The 21,597-nt window shown below is 32.6% G+C and overlaps 1 protein-coding gene across 1 annotated transcript; it reads right to left on the bottom strand.

Moving 5' to 3' along the window:
- Positions 1-1,744: 1,744 nt before the first annotated feature.
- On the bottom strand, positions 1,745-21,586 carry LOC134724820 (retinoid-inducible serine carboxypeptidase-like). Its single transcript, XM_063588104.1, has 12 exons — positions 21,422-21,586; positions 18,062-18,198; positions 13,862-13,951; positions 12,848-13,009; positions 12,346-12,420; positions 10,982-11,092; positions 9,846-10,056; positions 8,071-8,181; positions 6,992-7,054; positions 5,524-5,601; positions 3,796-3,950; positions 1,745-3,299 (listed from the first exon to the last, which is right to left on the bottom strand). The coding sequence occupies exons 1-12, from the start codon at positions 21,474-21,476 to the stop codon at positions 3,240-3,242; spliced, it is 1,308 nt and encodes a 435-aa protein (XP_063444174.1). The 5' UTR covers positions 21,477-21,586; the 3' UTR covers positions 1,745-3,239.
- Positions 21,587-21,597: the final 11 nt, after the last annotated feature.

The following is a 21,597-nucleotide window of genomic DNA, read 5'->3' as shown; positions in this document are numbered from 1 at the left end:
TGATTTAATTTTTCTTCAGCTTCTCGCAAAACTTATTTTTTCTTCAACGTTTATCATACTTTCATTTTTGGAGGATCTTGTTAGTCCGGGATGAGCAGCTTGATCTGATATTGTAATTTCCATCTTCCCTTGTTCCCATGAAAGCTCCCAAATGAAAATTTTAAAAGAGCAACTTTGTCTATAATATTAAATTGCCCATAATCTCGCAATAGAATGAAGAAGCCAAAAAAACAACATAAAAATACATTTGAAGGCCCCCTCAAAGGTTTATTAGGACTATCAGAGCCATCTTGCACGCCAAACTCCCATGGGCATTTTGAAAAAGTTGGCACGTATGGAGCTGCCAAATATCATATTTATTTCGTCTGTTTTGAAAATGCTTCCGAAATTAGTTGAGCTGCCATAGACGGAGATAATCCTTGTGAGAAGCCAAATTGCTGAAATGAGTGGTTACCAAATTTGTTAATAATTGTATTGAGTAATGCATGTTCAAATGTTTTCCCTAATATTGAGGAAACAGTTAATCCTCTTTAGCTGTCGAACAGGCTACTGTTGTTTCCTTTTTTACATACCGGTGTGATAATTCCAGTTTTGAAGTGTTCTACATGGAGTTCTCTTTTCTGTAATTATTCTGTTGACGACCAATTTCAATACCGGAATAATTTCCGAGCCTGCCAATTTAAGATGTTCTGAGAATAAGCCATATTCATCTCCTGCTTTATCGCTATAGATTATTGATGGCAGCTAGAATTTCATTTTTACTAAACTCAATGCTACTGGCCTTGTTTTAGACAAGTTCTGTAACGATGTAACAACGAAGCTGTCATGTTTTGAGATATTCTGTTATATTCATTAGAAATTTGAGGTGTAGCTAATTGTGCATAATATTTTGCCAAAAATTTTGTCAGTTCATCTGGAGAGCTTAATATTTCCTTACTTTCATGATGAATAACTGGAGTATTTAAATTTTCCCTGCTCATATTTCTATTATAAATAAGTTTGAATTTTTTTTTTTATTTGAAGTTTTTTGTTCAAGTTGATGATAAAAAATATCTTTTTCTATGGCTCTTTCTATGCGGAGGATTGTATATTTTGCTTCCTTTCGTTCTATGAGGTATGATTTGTCATATTTCCTTTTGAGCAACCCCTTTGTAACCCAAATTCTGTGTTTTTGGTTTGTTTAAATTTAGCAGCCTTTTTGCCTCTGGCGACACCTTAATTTTCGGACCATTTAACTTCTTGATCCTTGATGGAATTGCAGCAAGGGTACAGATAACTGGTATATGAGTCGATAGGTTTATGCCTGTCGAGTCCATAATTGTGTTTTATCAATTATGTCTTCGTTTTTGGTAAGAATATAGTCAATGTGGGATGTTGATCTACCGTTTTGATGGAAAAAGTGTTATCTTGAGAGGGGCATTTATTTATCCAATTTTGGGTATAAGTATATCTGTGTAGGATCTTACCATGTTGGCTTGATCGTGAGGATTGTAACGACCCATTTAGATTTCTGGACTGCAGGACTAATCTTAAAGCAGGATCAAAAGAATTTGGGTTATTGGGTTGTTATGTCATTCAAGTTTAGCCACATCTTCTTATTTCATATAAAAAAAATATGGTTATCAATGTATAAACCGAGGTAAAACCTCTTATAGTACAATTATTTAAAGTAACAATAAATTTATTCAACAAATTTTCAATGTATAAATACAATTATCAAATTATATACAAAAGTCAACATACTTTTCAATTTTCTTAAATTTTACCATACTAGATAGATTAATTTTACAATCAATCAATTTAAGAATAAATATATTATGCAATCTGAAATTATTGATAGGTTTCCATTGATGCAAATAATGCAATTGTGTAAGTATCACAATAATAACTTGCATTCTGATACCTGATACACATTTACTTAAATCCAACGTCTGTCAATTCTTTTAAATTCCTTATAAATGAAGCTCTCAATATTTCTGTATTTACTGTATCCTCAATGTTAACTGAAATACCCTAATTGAAATCTGCTGAAAATTACAGGTGCTCTGTTTAAGACGGTTAAAACTTCATCATTTTTTTTAACAACAGATTTATTTAAGAATAAATGCACTCATAATGTATAAAATTGAGAAAGGAAATGGGGAATATGCTGCATTCTCAGCTGTCTGAGAGAAGAACTATCTCCATTCAAGGATATAAAGTATATAATTACACCTTATATAAGAATGCCAGCTTTTGATTGGCTGATAGCCAGTGTATTTTTCGCATATTCTAACATTTTTTCCTCATTTCAAACAAATCTGACTGTTTCTCACCACTGCAGGTGAATATGCCTCAAATAACATGGTATTTGCCATTCTGGATATTCCTTTTTTACCCTTGCAAGCATCTTCCCAACATTTTTTTCGGATATCAAGTTACATACAGACATTGCGAATGCGTATAAGTACATGTATGGGTACCGAGGTTTATTTTATGATAGCACTTGTCCTCAAATAAATATATCTTTTTCCTAGTACAGAGAGTTGAAATTAAAATTTATTCGGTGTAATTATTTGCAAAAAATACCCCTCCATAACATGATATATCTGTTCACAATTCTCATATGTAATACTGATTTCAGTGAATTCTTTTTTCAATCATGTATATGATGTTTGCTGCTAAGCAAATCGTCATAAATCTTTAATACTGAGTCTTGTCAATTCAGATTATCTCCCTTCATTAAAATCTTTGTCTTGTATTACATTTCATAACAGTGAATAGAGGAATTAGGTATAAATTTGAACTCTCCATAGAATTATTCTTGAATTTTGTTGTTTCAGACCAATCTTTTTACTGTAAATGCAGACACTGTTGTTGGTATTTACCAAGCTATGAACAGGATGAGCATGATTGGTAAATTAAATTTAGGAAAATGCCTTAAACATCTTGCTATCAGGATATAAAATGCTTGAAAGTAAAGTTTTCAGTCTCTGTTGAGAGTATATCGAATTTCAATCTTACTTTCTCGATGATGCTTACATCTCTTTCTTACCCACTAACCATTTTAATTCATTCAAACTTTCAAAATCGTTGGTAAAAGTATATGTCCTTAGCAAGGGGATGGAGTGAGACATGAATTTATCAGTCCATAGGATTCTAACAAAATTTATCATCAAGGCAAGAAACAAATATTCAATGAAAATCAATATATGGAATGTTTATAATGTTCTTAATTATTTCTATTATCTCTATTTGCATCATTTGCTAATAATCCTTCTGACCATTTCTAGTGCTGCATTTCCATTATCCATAGGTACCTGAAACAAAATAGAAAATTGAGTTTAAATTGAAGATTGTAAAATAGTCTTAATAAACATTTTATACCCACCAAATGTTCATATCCATGCCCAATGCCCAATGTTGTGAAAGAAGTAAGAATTTTCTTTAATTTTAGCTACATCTAATTGCTTATTGTCTTTTACCGAATAAGATGTGAATAGAAAAGGGTCTCTTTGAATTTACTAACAATTTTTGTATACTCCGGGAAATTTAAGTGCTTAACATTTTGGAAAGACATCTTTCAATTGTTGAATATCATAGAAATATGTTCAATCTAGATAACTTTTGGACTTTTTTACTTGATATCAACATGATAACAATTCACAGATTGCCTTTAAAAATTAAATGTGTAGTTATTTTGTGACTCAGTTGTGCAATTGAATGTTTATTTTGTACATTTCCATACATTAAACCAAGTTCATTTCAATCTTTGTGTACATTTTACAGGGCTATTCACTAATTATGCAACCTTACCATGTGACCAGCATCTAGTATCCAGTAGACAGAGAAGTTTTTAACAGATTTATAGAATGCTGTCGTTAGTTTGGTATAAGGATCATAAAGAGGCTGTCTTGTAGCATTGTAGTAATCTTTATATATACCAAGCTGTGTAATCCACTTCTCTGTACCTATAACAAACCACAATATGTAAATAAAAAATAGAATAGATGTGATCGCAGTTTTTATATATTATTTCTTTATCACACCAATATACAAAATTCAATAATGATTGAAAAAGGAAATTGCAGTGTTTCTACAAAATATGTCCTAATGACTTTCCAACAACTTCTTGGACTTCTGTTGAATCTTCATTACTACATACGAAAAATGTATTATAAAATATTGCATTTTTTTTTTTATGTTATTTGTTCAATCTCAAAATTCATATTTTTTACATCAAAAGTAGCATGCGTCATTGTTTCGATAAGAAACCAACTTATAATTTTTCAGCAAACCACAAACAATTGAAATCTTAAAATTATAAATATATTAGGCCACGTTTTTTATTTGTTGGTTTACGGATCCGCCGACCCAATTTTGCCGATTTTCAGAATAAAAATAAAATTGACTTTTCATGCTTTTTTATTCCCGCCGACCCTTATCAATGCATTATCCCTGAAAAATAATTAAAATTTTCTTTTTTTATGAAATGAAATGCATTAATCATTAACAAAGTTAATAACACTTTCTGTTGTGAAAAATAAAACTTCCAATTTACGTTTCTAAAAATAGACAAATCAATTATAACTGACCTTGAAATGTTTTTTGCACAAATAATTTTGCGGAACGAAACCTGTGTTTAAAACCAATTACAAAATAAGTTTGTTTCCCTTATTTGTCATCAATCCGTAAGATGCATCATCTCAAAGAAATAGGCTTGTCCAAATGTGGACAGGTGGAATACATCAATTAAGGTACTGAATATCAACAAATCATTTGAAACTTTCTTGTTTCATTGATAATAAAAAATATCGACCATTGGGATAAAAACCACATTGCATGACAACTGATTAACCCGATATTGTCGTTTTTCCAGTGGACGAGTCTATTACGTTTTTCGACACATGTGTTGAAACTTATTTTTGTACGACGTTTTTACATTTTTTTCTTTATCAGTTTTTGTGATTGAAGATCATTATTTATCAAGTTTTCTTGAATTGATTGAGAGCTACGCAAATCTGTTTTTTTTCTTGTTTGTGAAATGACGATTTAACCTCGTCTTTGTCCGTGCAACCCCCCTTTTTTTACAGGAAGTTATTTAACAATGTCATGCGATGTTCATGATCACTAATCAATAATATTTCATCGAAACTAAATGTTAAGAAATGATGACAAAACAGCATATAAGACAAACATTTTGTTAGTGAAATATATATATTTATTTTGCATATTTTTCTGTTTTGTAAGATATTTTTTTCTTTTTTTTTTTACGACCGACGGACCTGACTTTTTTATGGGGAAAATCCGTAAACCAACAAATTAAAAAAACGTGGCCTTATTTTATTCATACAAACAAACAAACAAGAATGTTAAGATACCAAGTTTCCTGTGAAAACTAATAATAAAAACTGAACAGTTAGGACTGCAAAACTTTAGGAAGAAACAAGGCTAACATTATGTTTTTAGTTCTGCTACATATCTTTTGATTACAAAACATAGATTGCATATTGCACCAAAAGGTATTAATTGTAAGATTCTGACCTGGTGTAGCTACAATTATATCTAATTGTCCAGTATACACTACAACTGATAGGCTTGTATTCTGTATCAAATAGTCAACTGTAACATAAATATATATACTATAAATAAAGAAATTGTTATTTTACTCCTTCCCATAGTAAATAAATCATAGCTTTAATGTGACAGGCAGTATTTTATTACTGATAGTCTTGCCTAATTAAGAAAGAATTTCTTCATGTCATGCTCATTTAAAATGGATAGGCATAATAATTTTTAAAGATATTTTAAACTGAGCTATAAAGAATACAGGGACAACAGGCTGTATATATAGGGACAGGCTTTTTACTAGTGGTGCTCATCAACTCTTTGATTTCTAGCACCATAATTAATTACAACATTACATTTTAAGGTTTGTGAGATAATTCAGATAAATCTGGAAAACAATTCTTTAATGTTGAAAGTTAATATTAAAATGGGTTTTCATTTTTATGGTTCATAAAATTATTGTATTAATTTTTCTACCAGCATGTACATTGTATAAGCATACTCCGCTTAATTGCAAAATTTTGTCTGACAAAGAGGCTATGCAAATAACTGGAATCTACTGTATCATGTATATATTTAAAAAAAATTGCAAAAGGTATACATGTAAAGTGTTTTTTATAAAGATTAAAATAATCATTTAATTAGCCCTTCTTAGTTTCAGGCGATATCTTTTTTGAGCCAAAAAGCAACTCATTTGCGCCACAACTTAATTGTGCCAATACTTCTTTTGCGCCACCTAATTTTCAAAACTATAGGATTCAATTGCGTCAATAAAATAATCATCTAATTGCGCCAATTTTATTAATTTTTATTTATATATAACACCTAAATGATTGACTAGGTACCATCAGCAAAAAATTCCTCCGACATTGTACAAAGAAATTTTAAATTAGCCTCTCATCATAATAAAGTTATCCTGCTTTCTGAATCGTTAAACAAAAGAAAGTCATCAACTTTGTTTGTAACAACACCAATATCATCCAATATTCTGTTAATTTTTGCTTAATCTTTAGGTAAAGCCGGACGCAGTTTTCTTCTCTCTATATATACATAGACTGACGCAAATATTTTAAATCTTTCTTTTCTAAATTTTCTTCTTCAATTTTGAATTTATTATTTTTGAAGGTCGCTGTGTGACAACATATTGCTTGCTTTTCTTTTGCACACAGTTCTCAAAAAGCAGTATATTTTATATGTTACAAGTGTTGAGACTTTAATAAAGTAATAAAAATATGTGTCTTGTCTTGTCTTGTCTTGATATAGGTAAAACATTTACAGGTATGATAAAGGTTAATAATATTAATAGGTAAATGTGGCGCAATTTCATTTCATTTATTGGCACAATAAGTACCATCAAAATAAAAGAGAGCGGCGCAATTAATACCTTTTCAAAACTGCAAATGGCGCAAATTGATTCTGCCCTTAGTTGCTCTTAGTTTCTTACCTATATCAACAACTGGCTTCATAAAATCTTCTGCTTGGTACATAAACACTTTTGATGATTGGGCTGAAACGAAATTTTACAAAATTAAATAGCTATGGTTTACTTGTATTACATGGCCTAATTTCAAATATAAATTTCTGAGCATTATGACATCAGATCAAAGATGACCACACTATAATAAACCCACAAAATAATGACTGTTTTTGAAGATCTAACTTCAAACTGTGTTATAGTTCTACCTACCCTTTAAAACATCTTCAGTCAAGCCAGTACATAAAGGTCATCCTTAAGGGCAGAGAAAAATTACCTTATAAAATAGAAGACCCTAGAATTGAGGTTAAAAATGGATAGACATTACTACATCAATGCAAGTCTAGAGTGACCTGCCAAGACCAGGTTTTTGCTAGATATAGGTGAACTTTTTGAACAAGTTTTTCATGTTTTTCATGATTGGGCCTTTTATAGTAAACCATACAGTATGGTTAGTTGTCTCATTGGCAATCATACCACATCTCCTTAAATTTTTTTTAATTTTGTAGCAGGTTTTACTGCATACAGCACGGGGGGTAACTTCGTTATTTTTTTGGTAAGGGTGTGCCATTTTTGCCTAAAAAAAACATACCCATTTTAATATAACATTCACTGCAAACCAATACCTACAGTTATATAAAAATTTAAGAAAGATTGACATATACTTATATACAATAATTAAAATATGACCCATGCTTATATAAACACTAACTCATCATCACTCATAAATATACCAGCTACCCTTAAGTTTTTATATATATGAATTGACATCGTTTGTTGCACATATATTTTATAATGTAAGATTCTCAATTTAGCATATTTATATATGATATGTATGTAGATCATACCCCAAAATGGCCCAAATCAATATACAGTTATCAAACGTAAATGCATTTTAATATAGGATGTCATTAAAAAGGGGGGTCATTTAACATCTTTTTTACTTACCCATTCATTAATGCTGTTAGAACTTACCTCCCCATTCAACCTTCTCTGGTATATTTAACATCTTTTTTACTTACCCATTCATTAATTCTGTTAGAACTTACCTCCCCATTCAACCTTCTCTGGTATATTTAACATCTGTTTTACTTTTCCATTCATTAATGCTGTTAGTTTGTCTGTTCTTAAAGCACCAATCATTCTGTTTATCATTCTTTCTGAAAAAGTTAAAACTAGACATTATATTAACACAGACTGAAATCATTGCAATATTTGGTGTGACCAAAGATAAAATGATAAAAGAGGTGGTCCTGGAAAAGTCAGATAAATAAAAACTTATTATAAAAGGGAATGCATTTAATGTATCTGTTCAGATGGGTTTGATTAAAACGACCACTTTCTTGTCAAGACTTGAAATTCACAGTTATTTTTTTTTCAAACTTGCATGATCATACCAGAAGTAACTATCTTAAACAAACCATTGACAGTTTTTATAAATACAGGAATTCAGAGTACAACAAAAGAACAAGAACACTTTTGCAGGAAAATAAATAATCATGATCATTAAACATCAGGCCACGTTTTTTTAATTTGTTGGTTTACGGATTTTCGAGACAGAAAACTGATATGCAAAACAAAAATATATTTCACCTATCTTATAATATTTTTGTCATACTATTTTGTCATCATTCTTGAATTATAGTTTGATGAAATATTATTGCTCAATTTGCCAACATCGCATGACTGTCTAATAATTTCCCGTAAAAAAGGGGGGTACACGGACAAAAACGAAATTAAATCGTCATTTCACAAACAAGATAAACAGATTCATGACGGTAGCTCTTAATTAAAACTTGGTAAAAAATAATGAGCACGAAAACTGATAAAGAAAAAATTGTAAAAACGTCGTACGAAAATAAGTTTCAACATAAGTTTCAACACACGTGTCAGAAACATAATAGACTCGTCCACTGGAAAAACGAGAGTATCAGGTTTAATAATCTGTTGTCATGCATTCCCGTTTTTTATCCAAATGGACGATATTTTTTTATTATCTATTAAACAAGACAATATCAAATGATTTGTTAAAATTCAGTACTTTAACTTGATGTCTTGAACTTCCACCGGTCCACATTTGGACAAGTCTATTTCTATGAGAACATGCATCTTACAGACTGATGACAAAGAAGGGAAACAAATTTATTGTGTAATTTGTTTTAAACACAGGTTTCGTTCCGAAAAATTATTTGCGCAAACGACATTTCAAGGTCATTAATAATTGATTTGTCTATTTTTAGAAACGTAAACTGGAAGTTTATTTTTTTCACAACAGAAAGTGTCATCACTTCTGTTAGTGATTAATGCATTTCATTTCATAAGAAAAGGATATTTTATTTTTTTCCCAGGGATAATGCATTTGTTAGGGCCTGCGAGAATAAAAAAGCCTGAAAAGCCAATTTTATTTTTATTCTGGAAATCAGCAAAATCGGGTCAGTAAACCAACAAATTAAAAAATCCTGGCCTCAGATTCACACACATCTTGCCATGAGTGGGGTTTAATCTCAAAATCTTAAGCCAATGACAAAAAGGGTATTGTTAACATCTTATGCAATCTTTGTCCCAAAAACTGTTATAGAATACTTTATAACATTTAGTTCTATCATATTCTTTAGGAACAGACATTTTCAAAAAAAGAAAAGTGGTGGTTTAAACCTGGTTTCATAGCTAGCTTATTTTTTTGTATGACAGTTGTTTCTAGTCCTGCTAGATTTACAAAATTTGAAGAGCAATCAGAACAGACATAAAATGTAAATGTGACAATAATTGAGATCCAGCAGCCACATCCCTCGCAGAAAATTGTTAACTTTATTCCAAAACTCACCTTTGTGATTATTTGAATATTTAAGCCCAGCTTCTGATCCTCCCCAGGCTAACATGTTATAGAAGTTGACACCATTACTCTCTGTCTCTAAGATATCCTGTATGACACCCCATTGTGTCGTGGCCTCTTTCCACATTCCTCCCTCAATCATCTTTGTCATCTTCACTGTCGCTTCATTTATTTTGTAAAATCCTTTCTCATCTATAATAGACTGTAGTAACATATATACTCAATTAAGTATGCAGTTATAATTATAATGCTAAGTTCAATAATTGCTTTAGAGTATATCCCTAGCTTTCTGAAAATAAGGTGATATGTTCATTATCACTGAACTAGTATATATTTTTTTAGGGGCCAGCTGAAGGACGCTTCCGGGTGCTGGAATTTCTCGCTACATTGAAGACCTGTTGGTGACCTTCTGCTGTTGTTTTTTTATTTGGTCGGGTTGTTGTCTCTTTGACACATTCCCCATTTCCATTGTCAATTTTATAAGGAAAAGATGAACTTATAAAAAAATAAAATTTGTCAAGCACCTTTTTTATAATGGAAAACTTAAGTTATGGTTAATCAATAAAAAAAATTAAATACATTATCTATAAACAACAGATTAAACAATTATGTCAAACCAACATTAGTTCATAAAATTTTATAGTTCTGGCTTTTATAGCTAATTTTGTGCTGATTTTTTCCCCTAAAAAATGTTGAGTTATCTCCCTTTTAATTAATTCTTTATCAACAGTGTATGTATTATAATGAATAAAAAATTGACAGGCAAAACTCACAAAAATCATAATAAGTCTTGAGTATGGACAAAACTCTATCTTTAAACCCAATCATCTGCATGTATGTTTTTTTATTTAAATTTGTAACAATTTTGTGTTTGCTTTCACCTATATTATTCACAGAAAACATATCATGAGGTGTCCAAATCCCATATACATTTCTTCCACCCTTATTTATTTCAGATTTGTATTCCTGAACAGGCCTTATGAATGAAGTTTCACGATTTATCTGTTTTTCTACATTCAGGGTAAAGTTTGTGTGGATACAAATCTTACCCAGGTTAAAATCTACAATAACCTACAAACAGCAAATGAACTACTCCTAATATAATTTCCATAACAACAAAAACTTACATTAGTTAAGATATAAGGAGCCCAGTTGACAGTTGAATCTACTGGAGATATCCATGAATCACCGAGAGCTAAACCTTTAAAATTCACCTTTATCGTTCCTTCATTCATATTCTGTAATAAAAATAAACTATAAACAGTCAATTAAAAATATTAGAGTATGAGTAATGTCTTGTATAACTATAGTATTATTTCAGAAATTATTATGTGTCAATTATTAACAAGGCTATTATAGATCAGGGAGCAAACATTTGAGTCTTATTGAAATGAGATTTTATAAATGCTATAAACATATACATTTAATACAGTCAAACTTCAAAACATGTATTGAAACTTTAAAAATATTAAGGACAAATGTTCTGCATATAAGCTAACTATAATTAGATATAGGAAGATGTGGTGTGAGTGCCAATGATACAACTCTCCATCCAAGCAACAATTTAAAAAGTAAACCATTATAGGTTAAAGTACGGCCTTCAACACGGAGCCTTGGCTCACACCGAACAACAAGCTATAAAGGGCCCCAAAATAACTAGTGTAAAACCATTCAAACGGGAAAACCAACAGTCTAATCTATATAAACAAAACTAGAAAAGAGAAACACATATATATTACATAAAGAAACGACAACTACTGTACATCAGATTCCTGACTTAGGACAGGTGCAAACATTTGCAGCGGGATTAAATGTTTTAATGGATTCAAACCTTCTCCCTTTTTCTGAAACAATAGCATAACATCACAACATAGAAAAACACACGATAAAATATCAATTGGGAGACTTAACTCAATCAAAAAACGTATGATTACACAATGAACGAATAAATTTGATCTGCGATATCTGAATACAAATGCACATATAACTCTATTTGTTGTAAATACAAAAATAATGTTACGTTTGCTTAAATTCTAAATATGTATAAGGGTTGAAATCTGTTTTTAGATTAAAAAAATGTTGTAATTATGAAATTTCCCTATATATAAATGTGCCTTTCATTGTTTCCTGTTTTCTCATTCATACCCTAAAGATTTGAAAATATGATTATATGGAAATTAACAACATTTCTACTAAAAACATAGTAAGAAATAACTGTTTCATTGGCAAAGAATTTAATATCAAGACTGGAACATGAAGATGCAGAATTGTATTTGAATGACCAGAGGGATTAAAAATCAAGTACAACTGTGATAAAATATTTAAATCCTTGCATTATATGATTATAATGTAAATACATTTCTAAAACATGGAAATATATGATTGACACAACACAGATATATCAATGTTACTGAAAAATGTGATAATGTATCTACACATGGGGCATGGTAAGTAGTCAAAGTCTTAAATAAAGTATAAATCTTTGACTAACCTGATATAAGGATTTACTGATAGCAGCTGTCATTTTGCCTCCATATGACTCACAAAATATGTAAAATGGAACATTCTAGAAAAAAAATATGAAACATTAAATTTACAATTAAAAAAATATCAAATCCAGTGCATGTTTTTTGAAAGAAATAATGTTATTCAAAAACTTCTTGAAACATTTCCTTAATACTGTGGTCATGGTAAATGGAAATATTTAAAACTTTAAGCTTTTAATTTTGAGTTATCTCCCATTAGACTGCATTTTTACAAAACACCCAATTATGGTCTGTCTTGACATTTATTTCTGAATTTATTGAACTTCCACCTTTAAGCTAATGCTAAGAGGTTAAGAAGTGTTCATCTATAGATTTTTATCAGCCACAAAATTACAGCATAATAAAATTAAACTTTCAATGCACTAGCTTTATACACTGCAAAAACAATGAGAGTTTTAGAAATCAAACTTTTAATCAATACATATTTGTTAATGATTGGATGCTTACCTGAAAGTTTTTACCTGTAGGACTGTTGAAGAAAGTTGTCAGGAGGACCATCATGTCAGCAGCAATCATACTGACATCTGTAGTTAAGGCATCATCACTATCTACATAACTGTATCCTGCTCCAACAGGATTGTCAACATACAACAGACTGGCTAACTTCAGCTGTAAACAAACAACAAGTATAGGTAATAAACAACAGGTTTTATCACTGAACTAGTATATATTTGTTTAGGGGCCAGCTGAAGGACACCTTCAGGTGCGGGAATTTCTCGTTACATTGAAGACCTGTTGGTGACCTTTCACTGTTGTTTTTTCTATAATAATAATAATAATATAATAATAATAATAAATTCTTTATTTAAAGAGGGTAAACACAGTTAGTTACAATCACTAATCTTCCCTGAGGCCCTCAGAATGGTCGGGTTGTTGTCGCTTTGATACATTCCCCATTTCCATTCTCAATTTTATCTTAACAGAGAGCTAAAACATATTGAATAAATAACTGGCAAAAAAGAAGTTTCCAGTCAAAGCATACGATAACTAACAACAGGGTTGAAGCTGATAACTTGATAATATGCACTTTTTATCCAATGTTTCTACTCTTATCACACGTTGGTTAAACTGCTTGAAAGTACATTGTCACAAAAGCCTACATTGAAATATAAAAGTGTAGTATGTATTGCACTGTAGTCCATTTTAACCAGATTTAAATTGTCTTATATCAAAATAAAACCAATATAATCTTCAAAAATTGCTTTATATATAGTTTAAAATAAATCTGTTACCTGAACACAATTCACATTTTACATGTTAGTCATAATCAAGTTCTTGTAAAATTTCTGTTATCACTAATTTAAGTTTAGATCCAAGTTCAATAGATTTAAGAACAACTGCTTAAGAAAATGTATTTCTAGGTTTAAATTAGTAAAACAGGCCTGTATGGTCAGGTGGATGGACATGTTTTAACAACAGTCAATATGAATATATGCATTTACTCCACACTACATCACTTACCCAAGTTGTATTTCTAGGGTTCATGTTGACATCCAAAGGTCCTAACTCCATAAAGTTACCAAACCCTGTACTAGATCCTCCAGGTCCTCCCTATAACAATACAAAAGTTACAAATTTGATAATGGTGTCATTTAACAAGTAGCAGAATGGTCATGTGCCTACCCATAAATGTGACCAATGTCAGTGGTTGTCTTATGCCATATTAAATTTTCTGTTTTTATTACTCATTACGGACTTTTGGGACTAAAAACAACAAAGAGTTTAACTATGTTAACATGTTTTGCACATGTATATTGTTGAAAACTGTTAATGTTTGTTGATTGGATGTCTTATGGTTATCTGTCAATATTCTGTTTTGAGTCAAAACCTTTGACCAATGGCAATACATATTGTAACGGGCTAATAGCTAATGGTAAGTGCACATCCCAATCTCATTGGTCTTTTGCAATAAATTTACTTAATATGTCTTCTATTGTTCTATTCAACCTTTCCACCATGCCGTCACTTTGGGGGTGGAGTGCGGTTGTTCTTGTTTTGTCAATTTTAAATGTTTGACATAATGACCGAAATAGATGAGACTCAAACTGTCTCCCTTGATCTGTGTGTACTTGTCTTGGTAGACCGAAACGGGCTATGAATTCGTTAACAAAAATTCTTTTTACAGTTTCTGCTTCTTGATCAGGCATTGGATACGATTCTGCCCATCGACTGAAATAATCGGTTATAACTAAAATATATTTATTTTTGTTCTTTGTTTCTGGTAAAGGACCGAGAATGTCTATAGCAACACGCTCCAGTGGGGCTCCAACTAAATACTGTTTCATAGGGCCTCTAGGATGACGCGTTGGGCCCTTTCTTGTACTACAGATTTCACAGCATTTACACCAAATTTCTATGGTTTCTTTATAACCTGCCCAGTAAAACCTGCTCGAAACTCTCGCTAGCGTCCTATGTATACCAAAATGACCTGCCACAGGATCGTCGTGTAACATTTTTAATACTTGATCATGCAAGCACAAGGGTAAAATTAATTGTTGGACATTTCCCTGAACGTTTGAAACCCATTCTCTATATAGGAGACCATTTATAACTTTTAACTTATCCCATTGAGCCCAATATGTTTTAACCTGTTTACTCTCAAGAGAAATGTCTTCCCACTTTGGTTTTGATTGATTTTCTAATTTCAATTTCAAGATAACTGCAATTGAATCGTCTTGTTGCTGGGCGGCTAATATTTCTTCTGTTGTCTTACTTTGCATCCAATTTGCTCCTCGCTCTGTTCTTTCAATTTCAATTCCTCTCTGATTGTAGAATCGAGTTTTGCTGTTTTAACTGCGCGCAAGTAACAACTCGGATCTTCTTCTGCATTAGACTCTTTTGTCTCTTGTCGTGTACAATGGGTGCATTGTGTACATGGACGAAGCGAAAGTCCATCTGCATTTCCATGTTGTCTACCTGCCCTGTGTTGGATTTCAAAATTATAAGACGACAAAAACTCTAACCATCGGGCAGTTTGGCCTTCTGGATTTTTAAAGTTTAGAAGCCATCGCAGCGCACCGTGGTCTGTTCTAACAAGAAAGCTTGTACCATACACATAGTGATGGAAGTGTTTGATTGATGCTACGATAGCTAACAATTCACGTCTTGTCACACAGTATTGCTGTTCTGTTTTACTCAAACTTTTACTGTAATAAGCTACTACCCTTTCTCCATTTTCATGGACCTGGGATAACACAGCTCCTAGACCAAATCCGCTATCGTCAGTATCTAAAATAAATTTCTTATTCATATCTGGGTAACTAAGTATGGGAGCTGAAATGAGAAATTGTTTTAATTTTTCAAAAGATTCCTGGCACTCACTAGTCCATTTAAATTCTCGACCTTTTTCTGTCAATTTATGCAAGGGCCTAGCTGTATCAGAAAATTTTAAAATAAACTTTCTGTAGTAGGAACAGGTACCCAGGAAACTGCGAATGTCCTGAACAGAAGTAGGTGTTGGCCAGTCTTTTATCGCACTTATTTTAACAGGGTCCGTTGCTATTCCTTCTCGAGAGACTATATGACCTAAGAAATGTACCTTTTCTTGAAATAAGGCACACTTTTTAGGAGATATTTTTAGCCCTGCTTCTCTAATTTTAGATATGACCAACTCTAATCTTTCGATGTGATTTTCAAAAGTATCTGAAAATATTATAACATCGTCTAGATAAAGAAGACATATCTGCCAATTTAAACCTGCAAGTACACATTCCATCAATCGCTCAAAGCAAGCCCCAGCATTGCATAGGCCAAATGGCATGCAACGAAATTGGAATAAGCCTCTTTTGGTAACAAATGCAGTCTTTTCTTTGTCTGCAGGGTCCATCTGAACCTGCCAGTAAATAAAAAGACTGCATTTGTTATCAAAAGAGGCTTATTCCAATTTCGTTGCATGCCATTTGGCCTATGCAATGCTGGGGCTTGCTTTGAGCGATTGATGGAATGTGTACTTTTCAGCTGGATAATGTAGTTTGATATAACTGGATAGCTGTCATACACTGGAACTACTGTCTAGGATACTGTCAGCAGATGATATCTTGTTTTAGTTTGTGTTCGTAATTCGTTTGACAAATATAGATTTGGGAGAGGGGTTGTAAAGCCTATCTCTTAACTACTACGGAATAACACAAGCGAACTCATAAAAACGTAATGCAAATATAGAATAAATAACTCTTTTAATTTAGCAATAAATAATATTGCTAATAACCATCAGATGTAAACAATTATAATAACAAAAATATTAATATTTAAAACCTCTTTCTGCTCTAGCTGCCTATGCCTATATAGAAATAATAGTGATTAAACAAAATACTTCTCTGGAATCTATTGTAGCTAAAACAGGGAAAACGGGGAAAGCTCTGGTTAGGAACAAATAAATATGGACATAAGACACATTCAAATATAACACAGACAATAATATAGACAACTTGAACCTCGAAAATATATACCCAAGAATATTATGCTCAATAATTCAGCGGAAACTAAAACTACAACTATTACTTTATACTTTTCTGACCAAAAGATGAAACAACTCAGCTTTACTAACAACGATATAAAAAGCAGGAAAAAGCGTCAAAGTGACTGACAACAATAATTATCTCGAATTTCAGCTTTTAACTCTGTTTAACTATTTCTCTTTAAAATCAATCAGGAAACGTTTTCAGGAAATTCAGCAAAAATAAACTCTGATTCTAACCTTTCTCTATCTAAATATAAACTCCGCAACTTTTTAATAACTGCTATAGGTCGTGCCCAGATGAAACAAGACTAAACTGGAACACTAGCTGTGCTTACTTTTATACTTTTGAAACGACACAATTTTGACTACAGACACAAAAACGACAACAGTTTGAGTGACGTCATGACACAGTTTGCACTTAACGTTCAACATACGGGTATTTGAAATTCCAACGTTATGTAAACAAACACAACAACATGGCGACGTCCATCTACGGAAAAGACCAGAGCTATATTTTAACAAGATTTCTTTCCTAATTAAAGTTTGTACATTCGGACATATTTAGTAACTACAATAAGATACCAGAGAATCACGTTAAATGTTTTCTCAACTGACATATTATATTAAACAAAGTAATTTTCATAACGTAGTTTTTAACAAGAGAAAAGGGGGTTCACTTTCACACAAATAAGTTACATTCAGTTACATAATTCTCACTAGTCTATCACACAAGTTACAAATTCATTTATCAGCAATCATTCATACTTCTTCAGATACGTTCAAATCATGAAAACCCCATTCCGTAACAATATGAAACATACTTGATAAATGTATTGTAGGTACTGTTGATTCCTTTATTTTGTGGATTTCAATGTCCATGAGGGTTGAGTATGCTGAATGGGGTCCTTCATTTCTTTATTCTTTGTTATTTTTTTTTTGTAAACAATTTTTATCTATACTTTATTTATGTCCTTTATTCTGCCCTTTTTGTCCATTATTCTCTATTGTTTATAAACCACATGCAGACATTCTTATTAAGTTATTGATTGAGGAAAAATTGTAATTTTGTCGACATTTCATTTCATGGTTTTGCCAAATCTGCAATACTATCATGACTATATATATATTATGCAAAAGAACAAATTGGCTCAAGATCTATCATCCATACTTTTCTAAATTATATTTTTATCTTTATAGAATACCTGTAGCCACATGATAAGAGGAACTTGTTGGTATCCCTGCATAGACTGAGTGTATTGTAACCACCAGAACATGTGAGCCTTGTCACGTACATCAACATAACCAAAGTCTTGTTGTATGGCAAAATAGTTACTTGAACCTGTAATGAAAAGTAGAAAAAGAATATAGATTATACCACTGCATCGAGTGTGATACAATATTTATCCTCTAGAGACAGTTAAATTTCAAATTTAAAACGTGAGAGCTGTCAAACACTTGATCATGGAATGACCACATTGGAAATATTACTAAAAAGGCAGGGGCAGATCCAGCCATTTAAAAAAGGGGGTTCCCAACCAGGGACAAAGAGGCGGGTGTTCCAACTATATGTCCCCATTCAAATGCATTGATTGTCCCAAAAAAAGGGGGGTTCCAACCCCCAGAACCCTCCACTGGATCCGCCACTGAAAGGCAAATGAAAATTTAGACTTGATACAACAGAATCTTGGTAAATGCCCAATGAATATAAAGCATCAGGCATATATAATATAAAATAGAGGCTCTAAAGAGCCTGTGTCGCTCACCTTGGTATATGTGAATATTCAACAAAGGACACAGATGGATTCGTGACAAAATTGTGTTTTGGTGATGGTGATGTGCTTGTAGATCTAACTTTACTTAACATTCTTGCTGCGTACATATATCACCATCTATAATGATTGGCCCAGTAGTTTCAGTTGAAAGTGTTAGTAAAAATTTACAAATTTTATTAAAATTGTTAAAAATTGACTATCGATTTGTCTGAAATTTTCAGGGCAGATAGATCTTGACATGATAAACAATTTAACCCCATGCCAGTTTTGCTCTTAATGCTTTTGTTTTTGAGTTATAAGCCAAAAACTGCATTTTACCACATGTTCTATTTTTAGCCATGGCCGCCATCTTGGTTGGTTTGACGGGTCAACGGACACAATTTTTAAACTAGATACCCCAATGATGATTGTGGCCAAGTTTGGTTAAATTTGGCCCAGTAGTTTCAGAGAAGAAGATTTTTGTAAAAGATTAATAAGATTTACGAAAAATGGTTAAAAATTGACTATAAAGGGCAATAACTCCTAAAGGGGTCATTTGACCATTTCGGTCGTGTTGACTTATTTGTAAATCTTATTTTGCTGAACATTATTGCTGTTTACAGTTTATCTCTATCTATAATATTATTCAAGATAATAACCAAAAACAGCAAAATTTCCTTTAAATTACCAATTTAGGGGTAGCAACCCAACAACAGGTTGTTCGATTCATCTGAAAATTTCAGGGCAGATATATCTTGACCTGATAAACAATTTTACTCCTGTCAAATAGCTCTAAATGCTTTGGTTTTTGAGTTATAAGCCAAAAACTGCATTTTACCCCTATGTTCTATTTTTAGCCATGGTGGCCATCTTGGTTGGTTGACTGGGTCACCGGACACAATTTTTAAACTAGATACCCCAATGATGATTGTGGCCAAGTTTGGTTTAATTTGGCCCAGTAGTTTCAGAGGAGAAGATTTTTGTAAAAGTTAACGCCGGACGCAGGACGACGACGACGGACGACGCCGGACGCAAAGTGATGAGAAAAGCTCACTTGGCCCTTTGGGCCAGGTGAGCTAAAAAGAAGATGCGGTATGATTGCCAATGAGACAACTATCCACAAAAGACCAAAATGACACAGACATTAACAACTATAGGTCACCGTACGGCCTTCAACAATGAGCAAAGCCCTAACCGCATAGTAAGCTATTAAAGGCCCCAATAAGACAATGTAAAACAATTCAAACGAGAAAACTAATGGCCTCAATTATGTAAAAAAATGAACAAAAAACAAATATGTAACACATAAACAAACGACAACCACTGAATTACAGGCTCCTGACTTGGGACAGGCACATACATAAATAATGTGGCGGGGTTAAACATGTTAGCGGGATCCCAACCCTCCCCCTAACCTGGGACAGTGGTATAACAGTACAACATACATGTAAGAACGAACTATAAAAATTAGCTCTTGTACGACCAACACAAGAATATGTTAGAATATGCTAACAGTGTCTGGGACCCATATCTCCAACACATACAACAGCTAGAAATGGTCCAAAGGAAAGCTGCCAGATTCATCAGTCATGAATAGTCTCAAGACCCAGGCATAGTAACATCTTTATTAGAGGACATAAAACTACCACAACTTCAGGAAAGACGAAAAACATCACGTTTATTCCTTTTTCCAGAAAGTAATCCACCAACTTATTGCAATTCGAATTCCAGAATACTTGATGACAACAACAAGAAAGACGATTTGTCAGAATAGGATCAAGTTTTGAACAAAGAAAACATAGCTTCTTCGTAAGAACCATCACAAACTGGAATGAACTATATATACACATGTATAGCCTAGCCTATTAGACATTGATGACTATGAGGCATTCAAGACCAACCTCATAGCACAGATATACGTAAATGAGCATACATGTTTTTATCTGCACTGGCACCTGTACATACCCATACGAAATTATAAGGCGTATTACACCTGGAAATAAGGCGTAAACCAGGCATAAATGGTAGTTATGTGTCTAAATCCAGGCGTAAGGGAGCAGGTAACGTAAATTCGTAGTCCTTATGGGTGTAGAAAAAGCAGTAAACTGGGCGTAAATTGAAATAGCTAAGCAAGGCTTAAATTTTCTTACAGGCGGGCCCGTAAACCTGTTGGTATGGCGTAAATAGAAATAGCCATAATGCTTTGTTTAAAGGATAGTGGGATTTTTTTTTCAAAATTTGACTCTTTTGTTTTAGTTTGCAAGAGTTTGACTATGGCAGCTTCATATATTCAGAGATAATTTTATTTATGATGATTTTAAAAGTGGGTCTCATTGGGGCCTAAGCGTGACGCGTGATTGCCGATTTTTTTGTAAGCGTGACACGTGAAAGTCATATTATTCTGTCGTGAAAACGGGATATGAGGCCTTGAGGGACCCGGGAAATGACAAAAAAATGAGAATTGGTTACTTACATAGTGTAAGCGGGATACGGGAATCGGAAGAAACCGTAAGCGGGATCCGGGATCGGAACCCCCCAATGAGACCCCCTTAAAAGAGCACATATTGGATGACACAACTTTTTATTTTAAAATATTCGTGTGATAAGTCAACCGATCGCGACCCTTTAAGGATTACACATATAGATGCAGATGTAGGTAAAGTGAAATGTGTAGAATTCAAATTATAATTTACAGTATATGTTCTTGTCATCCCCAACCCCGCATAAACATTTTAAAAATATAAAAAAAATATGTACTAACTAAGCTGCTGATGGTGCAGTCTTTCAAATAAATTTTGCAGGCATACTCACTATAAATAGACAAAAAACAGCCAGACAGCAAAATATAAACGACAAAAGTATTCATCCTTTTCTTGGTCGGTGGTGAGGTAAATAGGAGAAGTCAATCATGTGTTTACTGCCCACATGACCACAAGTGAACCACAAAAGGTTGTGAACCACAAATAGTGTGACCTGGGATTCCCCTT

The sequence above is a fragment of the Mytilus trossulus genome, chromosome 7 (genome assembly GCF_036588685.1).
Source record: "Mytilus trossulus isolate FHL-02 chromosome 7, PNRI_Mtr1.1.1.hap1, whole genome shotgun sequence".
NCBI classification, from domain to species: Eukaryota; Metazoa; Mollusca; class Bivalvia; order Mytilida; family Mytilidae; genus Mytilus; species Mytilus trossulus.
Note: the sequence above shows the minus strand (reverse complement) of the source record. Positions and strands in the feature narration are given on the sequence as shown.